Source organism: Ctenopharyngodon idella, chromosome 16 (assembly GCF_019924925.1).
Source record: "Ctenopharyngodon idella isolate HZGC_01 chromosome 16, HZGC01, whole genome shotgun sequence".
NCBI classification, from domain to species: domain Eukaryota; kingdom Metazoa; phylum Chordata; class Actinopteri; order Cypriniformes; family Xenocyprididae; genus Ctenopharyngodon; species Ctenopharyngodon idella.
This window is the reverse complement of record NC_067235.1, coordinates 4,259,027-4,273,065: the sequence shown is the minus strand read 5'-3', so window position 1 is coordinate 4,273,065 and position 14,039 is coordinate 4,259,027. Positions and strand designations below refer to the sequence as shown.

The 14,039-nt window shown below is 35.7% G+C and overlaps 1 protein-coding gene and 1 long non-coding RNA gene across 4 annotated transcripts in view; one reads left to right on the top strand and one right to left on the bottom strand.

The window, feature by feature from the left end:
- Window positions 1–741: 741 nt before the first annotated feature.
- Window positions 742–9,132, bottom strand: ttc29 (tetratricopeptide repeat domain 29). Of its 3 annotated transcripts, none has more exons than XM_051866480.1 (11): window positions 9,046–9,132; window positions 8,810–8,905; window positions 8,646–8,726; window positions 6,754–6,929; window positions 6,148–6,333; window positions 5,150–5,362; window positions 4,768–4,853; window positions 4,592–4,683; window positions 1,762–1,885; window positions 1,151–1,376; window positions 742–1,038 (listed from the first exon to the last, which is right to left on the bottom strand). In XM_051866480.1, coding segments are annotated over exons 2-11 (1,281 nt in total). In that variant the 5' UTR covers window position 8,905; window positions 9,046–9,132; the 3' UTR covers window positions 742–1,036. The 3 variants fall into 3 exon arrangements, with proteins under 3 accessions (XP_051722440.1, XP_051722441.1, XP_051722442.1); XM_051866481.1 differs by having other exon boundaries at window positions 8,646–8,731; window positions 9,046–9,078; XM_051866482.1 differs by lacking the exons at window positions 8,646–8,726; window positions 8,810–8,905; window positions 9,046–9,132 and having other exon boundaries at window positions 6,148–6,377; window positions 6,754–6,880.
- A 295-nt stretch (window positions 9,133–9,427) lies between these two features.
- Window positions 9,428–14,039, top strand: part of LOC127497758 (uncharacterized) — a 60,078-nt gene continuing 55,466 nt past the window's right edge. Inside the window, exon 1 of the long non-coding RNA XR_007925649.1 lies at window positions 9,428–9,860. This is a non-coding gene — a long non-coding RNA (uncharacterized LOC127497758). The remainder of the gene's footprint in view (window positions 9,861–14,039) is intronic.

The following is a 14,039-nucleotide window of genomic DNA, read 5'->3' as shown; positions in this document are numbered from 1 at the left end:
AAACATTTGTGCAAAGGCTTTAAATGACATGAGGGAAGGGCCTAATGATGACAGAATGATCATTTTTTTGATGAATCACTTACAAAAAAAAAGTGTGCTTGAATGTGCATTTGTAGTCTACTTAAAATGTTAAAGGTATTTTTAAAAAAGAAATTATACTTGCAGATAATATAATATAAATTAAATTAAATAAAAGGCCGCTTAAGTGAATTTAAAAAGAGTAGGCTACACTTTAATGACTGTTTCTTAACACACTTAAGTACTTTCAAAAGTGTAAAAATTAAAATTTTGAGGTTTTACTTTATAGTACATTTTAAATCATTATGTTTTAATAATATTTTGTCATGCTTTAAAAATGACACTTATTTCAATGTGTTAACTACCATACTAAAGCACTTGTAAAGTACTTGATTATAACTTTAATAATTATAATAATAAATTATAATAATAAATATTAAAATTGTTTACATAATATATTAACTTTAAATGTAATGTAAACAATTTTAAATGTACTAAATTGTGACTTCATCTTTACAAATGTATTATTATAAATATATTTGAATATATTACATACAAGTTTCAATAGAAATGACAAAGTATATTTTAGTTTATCATAAATGCCTGTCAGTACATTCAGCTGTACACTTTAACCATATTTCAAAGACAATAGAGGTAATTATGAAATTCCATGTAAAGATCTAATAAGAGTCCTAGATAAGTGGGTCATAAAACACACTTAAATTTAACTAATTGCGTTTAATATGAATTTAAACTATAATACATTTTCAGTTAACTGTAAATAACATGCAATTAAGTGTCTGAACACATCACACATAGTTTGCACTTAAGTAATTCTTAAGTATATTATTCCAGTAATAATTACTCTTTTTAAAAATATGTTAAAGTTTACTTCTTTTTCATTAACGATCTCTTTAAAAGACAGATTTAAAACAGATAACAATACTTTATTCAGCCTTCAAATAAACATTTCCCCTCCGTCTCAACTGTCCACTGTTCACTGTCTTCATTTATAGCTCTCTGTTAAGAAAAGGAGAGTGTGAGTTTGTGCATTATCTGACACACAAGCAAATTCAGAAATCTCCAATACGGCAGAGAATTCAGCTGAACTGTTCAGTTGACGTCCACTCACATGATGTAGCACTGAAGTTATCCTCTTTTCTCTCCTTCCAGCTGATGATCTTCTGCATGTTCTGGCGTCCAAGCGTCACTATGAGTGCGTGATACGCCTGCATCATGCTGAGTGCATGGGCACTGCCCGCACACACCTGAGCCTTCTGCAGCCTGGGCACTGATGCCAGATTACATGCAGTCTCATATGCATATTCAAAATGTACACAAGCTCCATCATATTGCTTCTGTGTACACAAATAAGCACAGCACACAGACACACTTGTTATAAGAATGCTTGTATCTTAGGAACTTGACACACTACAAACACTCTTAATGTGCACAAAGATCTTGTACATCTCATACAACACATGCTCATGTATACTAATGTCTCCATTCCAAAACTTAGTGAGCTCACTTGCTGTCCAAAGGCTTTTAAAAGTTTAGAAAGCAGCATGATTATTCCTACCTTTTCACACAGGCTTTGCATCAGGAGCAAACTTATGATGCCTTAAAATGCTGTCTAGATAGACAGCTCACTAAGTTTTAGAACAGAGTTTATGACTTCTTAACTTACATGTAGATTTAAGCAATTTTACTACAAAATAATTCTTAGTTTAAGTTTTCTCTTACTCCAGAGTTGAGGATGGTTCCGAGGCACATGTAGGCTTTCTCGAGGTTTCTGTCCTGTTTGCTGTTTAGAGAAATCTCAGCAAACTTTTCCAAATATTCTGTTGCTTCTGTTAGTTTGCCTTCACTGGAACATACAAACACACTTAAAGGATTAGTTCACTTTCCAATTAAAATTTCATGATAATTTACTCACCCCCATGTCATCCAAGATATTTATGTATTTCTTTCTTCAGTCAAAAAGAAATGAAGGTTTTTGAGGAAAACATTCCAGGATTTTTCTCCTTATAGTGGACTTCAGTGGCCTCCAAATGGTTGAAGGTAAAAATTACAGTTTCAGTGCAGCTTCAAAGGGCTTTAAACGATACCAGACGAGGAATAAGGGTCTTATCTAGCGAAACGATCGGTCGTTTTCAAATTTTTTTTTTTAAATGTATGCGCTTTATATAAACAAATGATCGCCTTCAAATTGTTCCGCCAAAACCGTACTTCCGTATTCTTCAAAAAGCTTACGCTGAATGTCCTACACCTTCCCTATTCTACTTACAGAACGAGCCAGTTCTGTTTTTTTCCGCAAGTAGAATTTGTTTATATAAAGCGCATACATTTAAAAATTTTTTAGAAAATCGTTTCTCTAGATAAGACCCTTATTCCTCGTCTGGTATCGTTTAAAGCTCTTTGAAGCTGCACTGAAACTGTAATTTTGACCTTCAACCGTTTGGAGGCCATTGAAGTCCACTATAAGGAGAATAATCCTGGAATGTTTTCCTCAAAAACCTTCATTTCTTTTCGACTGAAGAAAGAAGGACATGGACATCTTAGATGACATGGGGGTGAGTAAATTATCAGGAAATTTTAATTTAAAAGTGGACTAATCCTGTAAGTCATAGAAAGAAATGGGTGCTGATTACACGTTCAGCAAGCAAGATTATTAATGCAATGCAAGCAGCAATTATCAGGGTCCAAGTACCATTACACCCCGTTTTAACTGACTAAATGACAATGACTAACAAGTCAATCTATTAAAACCAACTTATTTACATTCACCATGCAGTAACATACAGGTTTATCCCTGTTTATCACTGTTATACTGCCACCTTCTGGCTAAAGTCCATGCCTTACATATACAGTACTAGCAGTCAAAAGCATAGACACTTTCTCATTCTAAATTTTAAAATAATAGTCAATTTTTTTTTTTTTTTAAAGCCACATTTAAAAGATAATAAGTCTTCATATAAAAGTATTATGTGGTGACCAAAAATACAAATGAAAACGTTGTATTGGTTTGTATTTTTTTTTTTGCTTTTGCTTTGTCTAGATTCCAGGTCTGTTCACTCTGAACACATTGTTCACAAATATGCTGAGCACTCGATGATGCTTTTCCTTCAATATCCAGACCAAGTTTGGTAAAGAAATTTGTACATAGTCACAATTTAAATCTGTCTGCTTTGTCTACTTTAAACATTTAAACCTTTAGATCTAAAGGATTTTAATGTCGTGAGAAACATACATTCAGTCAAGTGTGTCCAAAGTTTAGACAAGTAATGTATGTACCAAAATAAATGTTAAGACATACTTTTAATTTTAAGACTTTTATTAAGACCAGGGGTAGCCATATTGGTCTAGTTCCGAAAAAAAAAAAAAAGTAGTAGTTCGTAATATTTATTTATTTAAATCTAATATGATGAAAATAAATGGATATGATAGATATGTAGACTAGGGCATGCACCAGTGAATCTGGATATAAGACACTTGTTTCTATGGCCGCATTTACATTACATTGTTCAAGTGACCCAGTTCCGGTTTTTTTCCTCCCATGTGGCACAGATCAGATATGACGTGTAAGCAGGATGGATTCCGATATTCTCAGATCGGTTTCAGGCCTCATTTATATGTGGAAATGAATCTGGTATGAAATGGATACGTGTATTTGCATCTGCCATGTAAGTGGACATATTGGATATTCCCATCAATGCGAGTTGTATGCCATTAAAAAATCGATGCTGGCGAATGATTTCAACTCAGGTAGACACCAACTGTGATCACATGACTCTTTTCAATGGCACAATGGAGGATGAAGGCTTAAGCCAATGTTTTGCTGACCTTTTAAAGATGGTGCGGAAAGCAAAAGCTTGTATTATCATTTCATTTGCGCCCATTGCAAATTGTGCCATTTTTACTTCCTTTTCGGCCTAAGCTTTTCTAGGTCAGTATGTCTACTTTGGGTTGTTTCGCCAAGTGTATAGTGTAAATGCAGATATCGCTTGCAGATATGATCACTTTTAAAAGAAGAAGCTGGCCATCAAAAAAAAATCAGATATAGTCAACAAATCAGAATTGGGCATTAAGACCTGCAGTTTAAATGTGGCCCATGACACATGGTTCATATAATCACAAAAGTCAACATATCTAATTATCTGCTCTATCACATTCCTCATTTAGGAAGTTTCACCATTTACATTTATGCATTCGACTTTTATCCACAGCAAATTTCATTCCATTCAATGTATACATTTGATTCATTCAAGTATTCCCAGACAAAACAAAAGTCTTTTTAAAAGTGTACTCTCTTTAAGCACACTTAATTGGCCTTTTATTTCATTAATATTATATTATATTATATTATCTGTAAGTACAATTTATAAAAATATATACTTTCAAGACTTGAAGTACACTACAATTGCACATTCAATACAATTATGCGCACTTCCTTTTCACAAGGATACAGACAGTCTTTTTTTTAACTTAGTTTGGTGTCATTAGTGGTGCAGAAATTACACACTTGCATTGTGCGATTGTGTATGACTACATGTAAAAAAGTGTGTGCATCTACCTCTCCAGAGATTTGGCAATGGCTTCATATGCTCTACCCAGGCTGTCTGTATTTTCAAGTGTTGTGGAGATCTCCAAATGCATGCTGAAAAACTGACACAAGCCACAAAAACCTCATAGAACAAATAACTGCAGAATGAACAAAGAGAGTTTGTGAGTGCTGTAGTCTATACAGACCTTTTTAGCGGTCTTCTGGTCTCCTGTGCTCTGATACGCCAGGCCCAGTTGATAGGCTGCCTCTCCTTCTGATCCTCGGTCTCCCGCTAGAAATCAGATCAATAACCAACAACAGGAATTGAAACAAAGGGTGTGAAAGGGTAAACTGTGCTTTAAGGGATGTGTGGTTTTATTGCTGGAGGTCTGAAGTGACTGTATTGTTGGTTGAAGTGAAATTAGTTCTGCTGCCCCAAGTTATTCTGGACTGCACAACTGGCTAAACATGAAAATCTGATCACGAATGGATTGTATTGTCAAGAAAAAAATAAAAGATGTCATTCTAATTTGACAAGGAATCGCTAATATGAACATTCAGAAGGGGGTGTGAACTGGGTGTGCATACACTCTTTAGCCATCTCATAGGCCTTGGTGAGCATCTTAATGGCATCTGCATAGTGTTGGTCCTGAAGCAGTCTCTGTGCCAGCAGTGTATACACCCTCTGGAGCTCCTCACATGAGCGTAAGTGATGCATGCGGCCGCTGGTGTCCTGCCATGACCGGCCCATGGTCAGGTGGTAAAACGCCTCAAAATGCTCTTGTGCTAGCTCAAGCTGACCTGCCACACACATGCACAGCATTGCTACATTTATATAGTAAAGCATTTATGAATCATCAGTCATTTTTATATGCTCAGCATTTCCTCTCTTTTTTTCTTCTGCTTGGGTGAATTTTACAAAGAGGCTCATTTTTCTCTCCCCAGATCAGGCTGCAGCAATAGGATCAGTAAGATTTGTTTGCAGTGTGATTTGTAATATTATGTTCATAACAATTGGGAACATTTCCCCCCAAAATTCTAATTGAATTGAAATTCATATATCTCATTGTCAACTTTGATTATTTGAATATTATTTGAAAGTATTGAAAAAAGTAAAAAAAGTAAAAAAAAAAACTTGATTGAAGGATTATAGATAGATAGATAGATGTGGAAAAGCTCATAATACATTGACTGCCATATATTGAAGGGCGTACACACCTCACACACCGGATGCCGTGTGCGTGCTCAAGGCAGTTGGACATAGTGGTGTATTAGAGGTAAAAAATGATATAAATACTGTTCGGTTTCTCGCACAAACTGATCGTTTCGTGTCTTAGGACATCAATGTGTCATCACGAGCCGCAGGTTTAATTTGGATTTCTCTGTGCATGATTTTTTCACTCTCATAGATTTTGTTCCCATTGCCATGCATTATACGACTGACAGACTGCAACGGTTGGAGTTAAAAATCATCATTTGTGTTCTACTGAAGAAACAAAGTCACCTACATCTTGGATGCCCTGGGGGTAAGCAGATAAACATCAAATTTGCATTTTTGGGTGAACTATCCCTTTAATGTGTGTTACCCTTCTCTAAATAAACTTGGCCCAGGTGCAAGTTGGCCTCAGCCTCTCTTTTGCCAGAGTCCATTTTGAATTTGCGAGCTGAATGTAGGGCCAGCTGAAAGAAATGATGCTTCAACCATCTGTCCTCTGGTTCAGCGAAAAACCTGGCCAAAAACAAGTGGTTCTCATACGCCTCTCCATACTGTCCTGGAGCAGGTAAGACAGAGATGCAGAGGATTTAATATATCAGTCTAAAGAGGAAGAGAGACAATATTTACTTATAAACTGTGATATATTTAGATAAGCATGTACAGGATGAAAATCCAATAATTTTAGCAACAACTGTTATACTGTTTAGTTGTAAATACTGTTTTAAAATTAATAAAAGAAGATTAAGTAAACTCCCAGCTGTCATCAGATTTTTTTTTAGAATAGGCATATATAAAGTACATCTGATTGATGTTTCCATTTTTTATTATTATATTTAGAATCCCATAGACTATATCTTACACCACAGTAATAACTACACCCTTGACCCAATCAAAATATGAATTTCTGTGCCCACAAATCCCAAATTGAATGTAATATTTTATTCAAACGCCTTAATGTGCATTGATACAAAATTACCGGCTCTTTCTGCGGTCTCAGCCCGGGTGAGGTGCTGCTGTAGTGTCTGTAGTTTGTGCGGATGTTCCTCCGCTTCCTCCCAGCACTGCAGCAGCGCAAAAAGCTCCGCAAATGAGCGGTGAAAGCCCTCGCTCAGCATCCCCACACAGACATTATGACGCAAAGGCTTCCTGAATCTCAAGGGATAATGCAAACGTGAAATCATAAATGAATATGTGACTGAAACATGCAGCTGATTATTACTTAAAACAAAAACAATTATATGTTCAGAACCACTATAAATATGGGAGCCCATTTCTGCCACATAACAGAAAAAACAAAAACATGCATTGGTAAATCTTATTAATTATGACATCAAAATTTCAAATCTGCCATAAAAAGTCGAAATCATGACAAAAAGCCATGATTATTATATTAAAAATTCGAAATTATGACTTTCTGTATGTCATATGACTTTTTATGTCCTAATTATGACTTTTTAAAGGGTTAGTTCACCCAGAAATGAAAATTACCCCATGATTTACTCACCCTCAAGCCATCCTAGGTGTATATTACATTCTTCTTTCAGACAAATATAATCAGAGTTATATTAAATAATGTCCAGGGTAATCCATGCTTTATAATGGGAGTGGATGGTGCCCCAAATTATATATGCTAGTCTCACGAGAACCAAGTTGTGTACAGCAAAGGAAATCCACATGAAGAAGCGAATTATTTGAGCTATACTCTACATTTTATTAGTGTTTATTAGTGCTTAGGACTTGATTGTTGACTGCATTTTTTACTGTCTGCAAGTTTTGCCATCGGGCTGCTGCGAGCTCTCTACCCTGTTGCGTCTTCCACCAGTTTCGGCTCATCAGATGGGTGAGTTACCACTCTCTCTATCAGTTGCGTGGTTTGTTTACTGCTCGCTATCTGGGTGTGTTGTCTCCCTCTTAGCCTGCTGTTTTTGGTGATGTGACTTACGGGGTTTGGCTAATGTTGTTTTCGCTAGTGATTGGCATTTACTCCGACGATATAAACATGCCTCGACCAACAGTTTTTCAGTTTGTTTTGCTGCTGCAGCCTCATCCATCTCCTGGAGTTCCTGGTCGGTATACTCCAGTTCAAACAAATATGGTTGGGCAAAAAACAAAGTCTTCTCTTGGCTCATATCGAAATCGACATTTTTCTTAACAAATCCTAGTTTTGTACTTTTAATTTGTGACCGGTATTTTGTCTTGCTCTCTCCTCTGCACTTCCGTTTTCGTCACCGGAGCTCGCGCTGCGCATGCGTCTTACGTCATAAGCTGGGACGCCACTCTCTCGTGAACACGCACATGACAGTTAGCGGAAGCTAGAGATTACAGTTTATAAAGTTTTAAATATGGATATTTTTCTTACACAAAAGCATCACTTTGCTTCAGAAGGCCTTTATTAAACCCCCAGAGCCGTGTGGACTTCTTTTATAATGGATGAGTGCATTTTTTTCTGTCTTTAGAATTTGGGGCACCATCCACTCCCATTATAAAGCATGGATTAGCCTGGACATTATTTAATATAACTCTGATTAAATTCGTCTGAAAGAAGAATGTAATATACACCTATGGCTTGAGGGTGAGTAAATCATGGGGTAATTTTCATTTTTGGGTGAACTATCCCTTTAAGTCAGGTTTCGACTTTTTGTGTCATCATTTAGACTTTTTAATGTCATAATTATGAAGTTTTCAGTAATAATTTAGACTTAGTATGTCATAATATACATATATTATAATATACAATATACGTATATTATAATATCTCATAAATACGGTGTCATCATTTCGATTATGTCGTAATTATGATTTGATAAAGTGTTTTTTTTTTTTTTTTTATGTGGCAGAAATGGGCTTAAAACACAAATGACTTCTTACTGTGCTATTTCGTGCTCGGTGGGGATTTGTGTTTTCTCTTCAGCAGGATAGATGGGATCCTTTATCCATTCCCGGAAGGACCTAAACTTAATTAAAAACAGTCTGCATCTTGATGGAAGACAAAACGTTTGAGTGAAGTTTCTGAGTTAATAATCAGCGCTTACTTAACGTTAGATGTTGGCGTTTTCCTGTGTTTTTGGGGATTATAAATGTCTGGGAGGAAAGGAGTCCTCGAGCCACTCGCCACTGCTGAAGACATGCTGCGGATTATTAAACATTTGAAAAAAGTTTTTTATTAGTTACATTTCGCCGTTGACAACAATTGTGTAACAACAAATTATTTAAAACAGACATGAGGAACTTCACTACAGGTTCAGACTAAAAGTTAGTTGCGATTTACCTGTTTGTCAGATTTGTTTCTTCTGTAACTTGTTAACTTTAACAGAATGGAGCTCCGTTGTCATAGCGACCAACCGACTACTTCCGCTCAACTGTGTGTTGCATTCGAGCTCGCAGATATCTATCTATCTATCTATCATTTTTATTTTGTGAAGATTTTTTTTCTTTTTTTTTTTAAGAACTGAGCATATTAGATCAATATTGACTTACACTGATTTTGTACGTTGTAGGTCAAGAAACCACAATTTACTTTAAAATTCCCTTATTTCCAGGTTCTTCATGAGCGTAAGAATCCTGTAAATAATTAAATATTTATTCTTATTATTAAAATTACATAATACACTTAAATAGCATAATCATATGCAGCATAATAACTAAATGTAAATTAATATAGTTCTTGAAATTTCCAGAAAAGTGCTAAATAAATGTTTATAAAAGATGGAATGATTTGTGGTCGTGAAATGTAAGCGTAAATACAGCTATATATCCATAACTCTTGAGACTTCAGTTATAGAAGTGCATCCACACTGTCATGAGCCACATTAACAGTTTTGGAACTTGGTTACCACACGGAGTCGCTGTTTACTATGTAATGCTTGTTGGTTTATTAAACTTTTGATTTCATTTTTCTTTTCTTTTTTCTTTTTTGTCGTTGCTGCCATGTTAACATGTCTTAGTAATATATTATTAATAGTAATATATTATAATAAATACTGGGGGCGTCTCGCTCTCATCACCGGATGTCTATTTTGGCGCTCAGGAGAATGACTGGAATTTACCTCAGAATTGACCTCATGTTTATTTCTGATTATTCAGGTAAGGAAAGTATACAAACACACATATATGAATATATATGATTAACAGTTAATAGTTTTACCATATATGCTTAAATTATTAGCCTACATATTATAATTTTATAATGGTGCCATTAACAGGCTAATTGGCTTGCTAATTTTTAATCAACAAGGCTAACGATTCTTGCTCTTACGGTGTTGCCACAAACTGGGCGTTATAGTAGAGATGTTTTCATGTCGATATGAAATTAAACAACACTGTATGGCAGTGATTTTAGCAACACAACACTAAGCAACACAATACCAGTGATTTTAATGTGTCTTTATCTTCTGAAGTCATTACACCAGGTTACTTTCTTGTATCACAACTGGACAGTACACCAACATATTTATGCGTTTTTAGATTTAAACAGAAGTAGAATTGGTAAGCATTTCTATATATCAAAAATACTTTTTCCATGTTTTAGTAGTATTAACATGCTTAATACTATTATTTGTAGTTAAGTATTGCCGTTTATTACTGGGTGCTGTTATATTGATGGTGCATATAAATGAAAATGATTAAATCTCATTCTTACTTGGGTTAATTTTAGTAAATGACACAGCAGAAACCAAAATTTGATTATTTTAGATTTTTAAGGAATTTAACTTTTTGCCTTAAAACATTATGGAACTATTTGACAACAATAGCAATATGAGTAGCTAATACATACCAATAAATTATTGTAGTCCACAATGTCATAAAACAAAGTATATGTCTGGAAAGTAGCACAATTCATTGTGTCACTCATAGCTTCTTAAATGTGATTAGTCTTCATCTCTCTGTGAAACTACACCTGTCACAAAAACGTGAGGATCATGAAAGATCATATTTTTTTCAATATATATATTTTTTGGCAGCTTCTGTGAGGAATATTCCACATACGTTGCCACCTAAATAAGCCTGATGGAAAAATGTGGTGTTAATAGTTATTTGAAGATGAGTGGCAGTCAAAGACACCACAGTTTTGCACTATGATCTGAAGCATGCACTACAGTGCAGTTCCTAAACAAAGTACTGGCCAGCTTATTTACTCATCAAAGCCACTTTTTACCTTGTAGCTATTTGATGCTTGTGAAATGTTAATTTTGAATGCTGCTTCTATATATAGATGATTTCTGATATGATTGTTTAACTTATGCTTTCCTGCTTTGTTTATGCTGTCGTCCATCAGAGTAGGTCCAGTTTTGCAGTGTAATGTTCCAGTTGGTCTGGAGAGGAACTGTTGCGCTGTGAAAATAGCAGCTTCCTAATCTTGTTAACATTAATTCAGTAACTTGCTAACTGATTATTTTGATATACGGTATAAACCTGGGGTCAGCACAGCAACCTACAGCAGTCACACAGCCTGTTTTATTTAGTTCTGATTGTTGTCAAAGGTATTGGTAATTTGTAGGGGTGAAAATATCGATACTTGTGAATATCACAATATTATGTTTGGCAATACTGAATTGATTCTCAAAAGCACTATTGATATTTATTGATTTATTTGTTTACATCCAAGATTTATGTCAGTTGCTTTGTGTTTGGTTTAAACCTGACCGCTAGATGGCAGTGTTACGCACACACTGCGTCTCATTTCGAAGGCTGCGTCCTCCAGAGGTCGCATTTGAAGGCATCGAGGCGGTCTCATTTAAGAAAAGTAACCTTTAGATTGCATAGTAAGAAATAAATTGCAATATTTTACACCTCGTGAGAAATAATTAGTCAATTTTATTGTGGTTACCTTTCTTAAATAAGACATCCTTGATGACGTATGTAGCCTTCAAATGCAACCTCTGGAGGACGCAGCCTCCGAAATGAGACTCAGCTACAGAGAAGCACAAGCATGCATTGCTAGCATTAGCATTAGCAAACCCAGCTTACAAGACAATAGAATTATACCAGCTCCCACTGCGGTGTACAAAAAAAAAAAAAGAATTAGAAATGCAGGAATGAATGTAGGCTAATTGTTAAAATATAGCTGCAAGCAGCGATGGCGGGCCCAAGCCCGGTGGCACCAGGGCAATTGTGCACGGCGGGCAATGGGCTTTTAAAACGGGTAAACAGAGAGAGAGAGAGAGAGAGAGAGAGAGAGTGAAAAATCCACATTCAAAACAAAATAGCTGACTTCCGGTTGGTCAGAGCTATGACTGTAAATTAGAAAGTTGTCTGGCTTACTTAGAACAATATGTGTACCGAGTTTGGTGACTGTTGGTTAAACTAACCCCCCACTTTTGTCAAAAGGTGGCGCTATAGAGGCCCTTCTCCCCACCCATTTCTAAGGCTTTGCCCATGTCTACTGGATGACAATCCTGACATGTGTGTCGAGTTTCATGCAATTTAAAGCATGTTAAGAGCCTCAGAAACACCCAAGAATATTATTAAAGTTTGACGTGTTGCCATGGCAACAATATTTAAGATATCACAAATACATTCACAGGTCTAAATCTAACATGTTTTGACATTATTGTGATGAAGTTTGAAGCAAATTGGGCAAAAATAAGAGAGTGATCTCAAAGCATTTTGAAAGTGACACACTTCCTGCTGCCAGTTGGTGGCACTATAACTTTGACTCACAATAGTCACATCCATGTGACCGGACTCCTACAACGAACACACAGGTGAAGTTTCATAAAAATCAATCAATGTATGCATAAGTTATAACACACTTCCTGATTCCCTTTTCTCGCCATAAATTCGTCACCTCGCCACGGCCAAACCGTTCGAGATATCAAAAATCCGCTGGCAATTTTACATAATCAGTGTCTTGACTTCATGCTGACCGAGTTTGGTGGTGATCGGATTAATCGCCTAGGAGGAGTATATCAATTTCCAGAGCATGCGTTTTTCAAACAACCTATAATAGCTGACTTCCTGTTGAGCTGGCGTATAACTTAGAGCACGAAAGTTGTTAGGCCCGATAAGTTCTATATGTGTACCGAGTTTCATACTAATACATGCAAGCGTGTTTGATATATGGACCAAGTTTTCGGATTTTGGGCTGAATGGCAATGCATAATCTCATTTACAAAATCAGTATTTTGTACATTTTTCTATTTGAACTACAAAAAAAAAAAAAAAAAACTGTATTTAATTAAAAAAATGTTATTTCACATCCTGCTTAATATATTGTCCTGCAAACAATGTTCATATCAAAGGCTATGAAAACAAACATGAATGTAACCATGTAATCTATGCTATATTATGTGCAAAAAAGGTGTCAAATTACATTAGGCATTCATTCTAACATTGTAACACTACAATCTAAAAACAAAATGTTTTTTTTTTTTTTTTTTTTTTAAAGCATTAGTTAACTAAACCAAAAATGAAAATAAATAAAAAACAAAAGCACATACTTATTAGTAGGCTATTTTGATTACCCAGTCACTTTACAGTTACTGCTATCATAAAAATACACTTAGTTGTAGGTTCGAAATTCTACATATGGCACATTTGAGTTCGCCAACAAAAACAAATTCAGCAACAGATATTTTTAGCAAACTGTATATTTTAGTCAGAATTATTGCGCTCCAATTCTATTGGGCTACATCTGTTATGTACGCGGCGGCGCTCATTTACGGAAGTTTGTGCTTGCAGAAAGCTTGTCCACTTTTGACAGCAAAATGGAAATATTTTCTCGACCTTTCTAACATTTACAGATGGAGAATATGTCTGTGAAAATTATGCACTGAGGAAATTATTGGATGTCACTTCAGCTTAAAGATTATTAATAGAGGTATGTTTGTTTCCACCAATTGCTGCACAAGTTAAAGTTATGTATGATGATGAAAGCACATTAGTGCTAGCCCTCCCTGAACCCATAGAGATTGCATTGCAGTGCCTGCAGTTCGGAAAAAAAGGTCTTTGAATGGAAGTCTAAGGTGCCGTTCACATATCGCGTCTTTTGCACGCTCAAATTCGTTATTTCAGGCGCGCTCATAATGGAAGCGACACGGTCGCAACGTGCATGTGGTGCGTTTTCCGTATCAAGATGAAAAATTCTCAACTTTTCAGAATGCCGCAAGCACACCGCAGGTCATGTGACAAGAACCAACCGATTAGCTTCGGCCTTTCCGTAACAAAACATCGAAATCTCAGCTGAACAGCTGATCATAGCTGTACAGGGTGTTTTTATATCTCCATAAATATATTTAGTAGTAAAGCTGATGCAAGGGCTAG

What these genes read in the sequence shown, in the direction of transcription:
- ttc29 (XM_051866480.1), bottom strand. Translation starts at nt 8,904, where the DNA reads ATGTCTTCAGCAGTGGCGAGTGGCTCGAGGACTCCTTTCCTCCCAGAC. An exon ending in ACCGAGCACGAAATAGCACA is followed by an intron (nt 6,930 to 8,645) that starts GTAAGAAGTCAT and finishes TTATCCCTTGAG; the next exon opens with ATTCAGGAAGCCTTTGCGTC. An exon ending in TGAGACCGCAGAAAGAGCCG is followed by an intron (nt 6,334 to 6,753) that starts GTAATTTTGTAT and finishes TACCTGCTCCAG; the next exon opens with GACAGTATGGAGAGGCGTAT.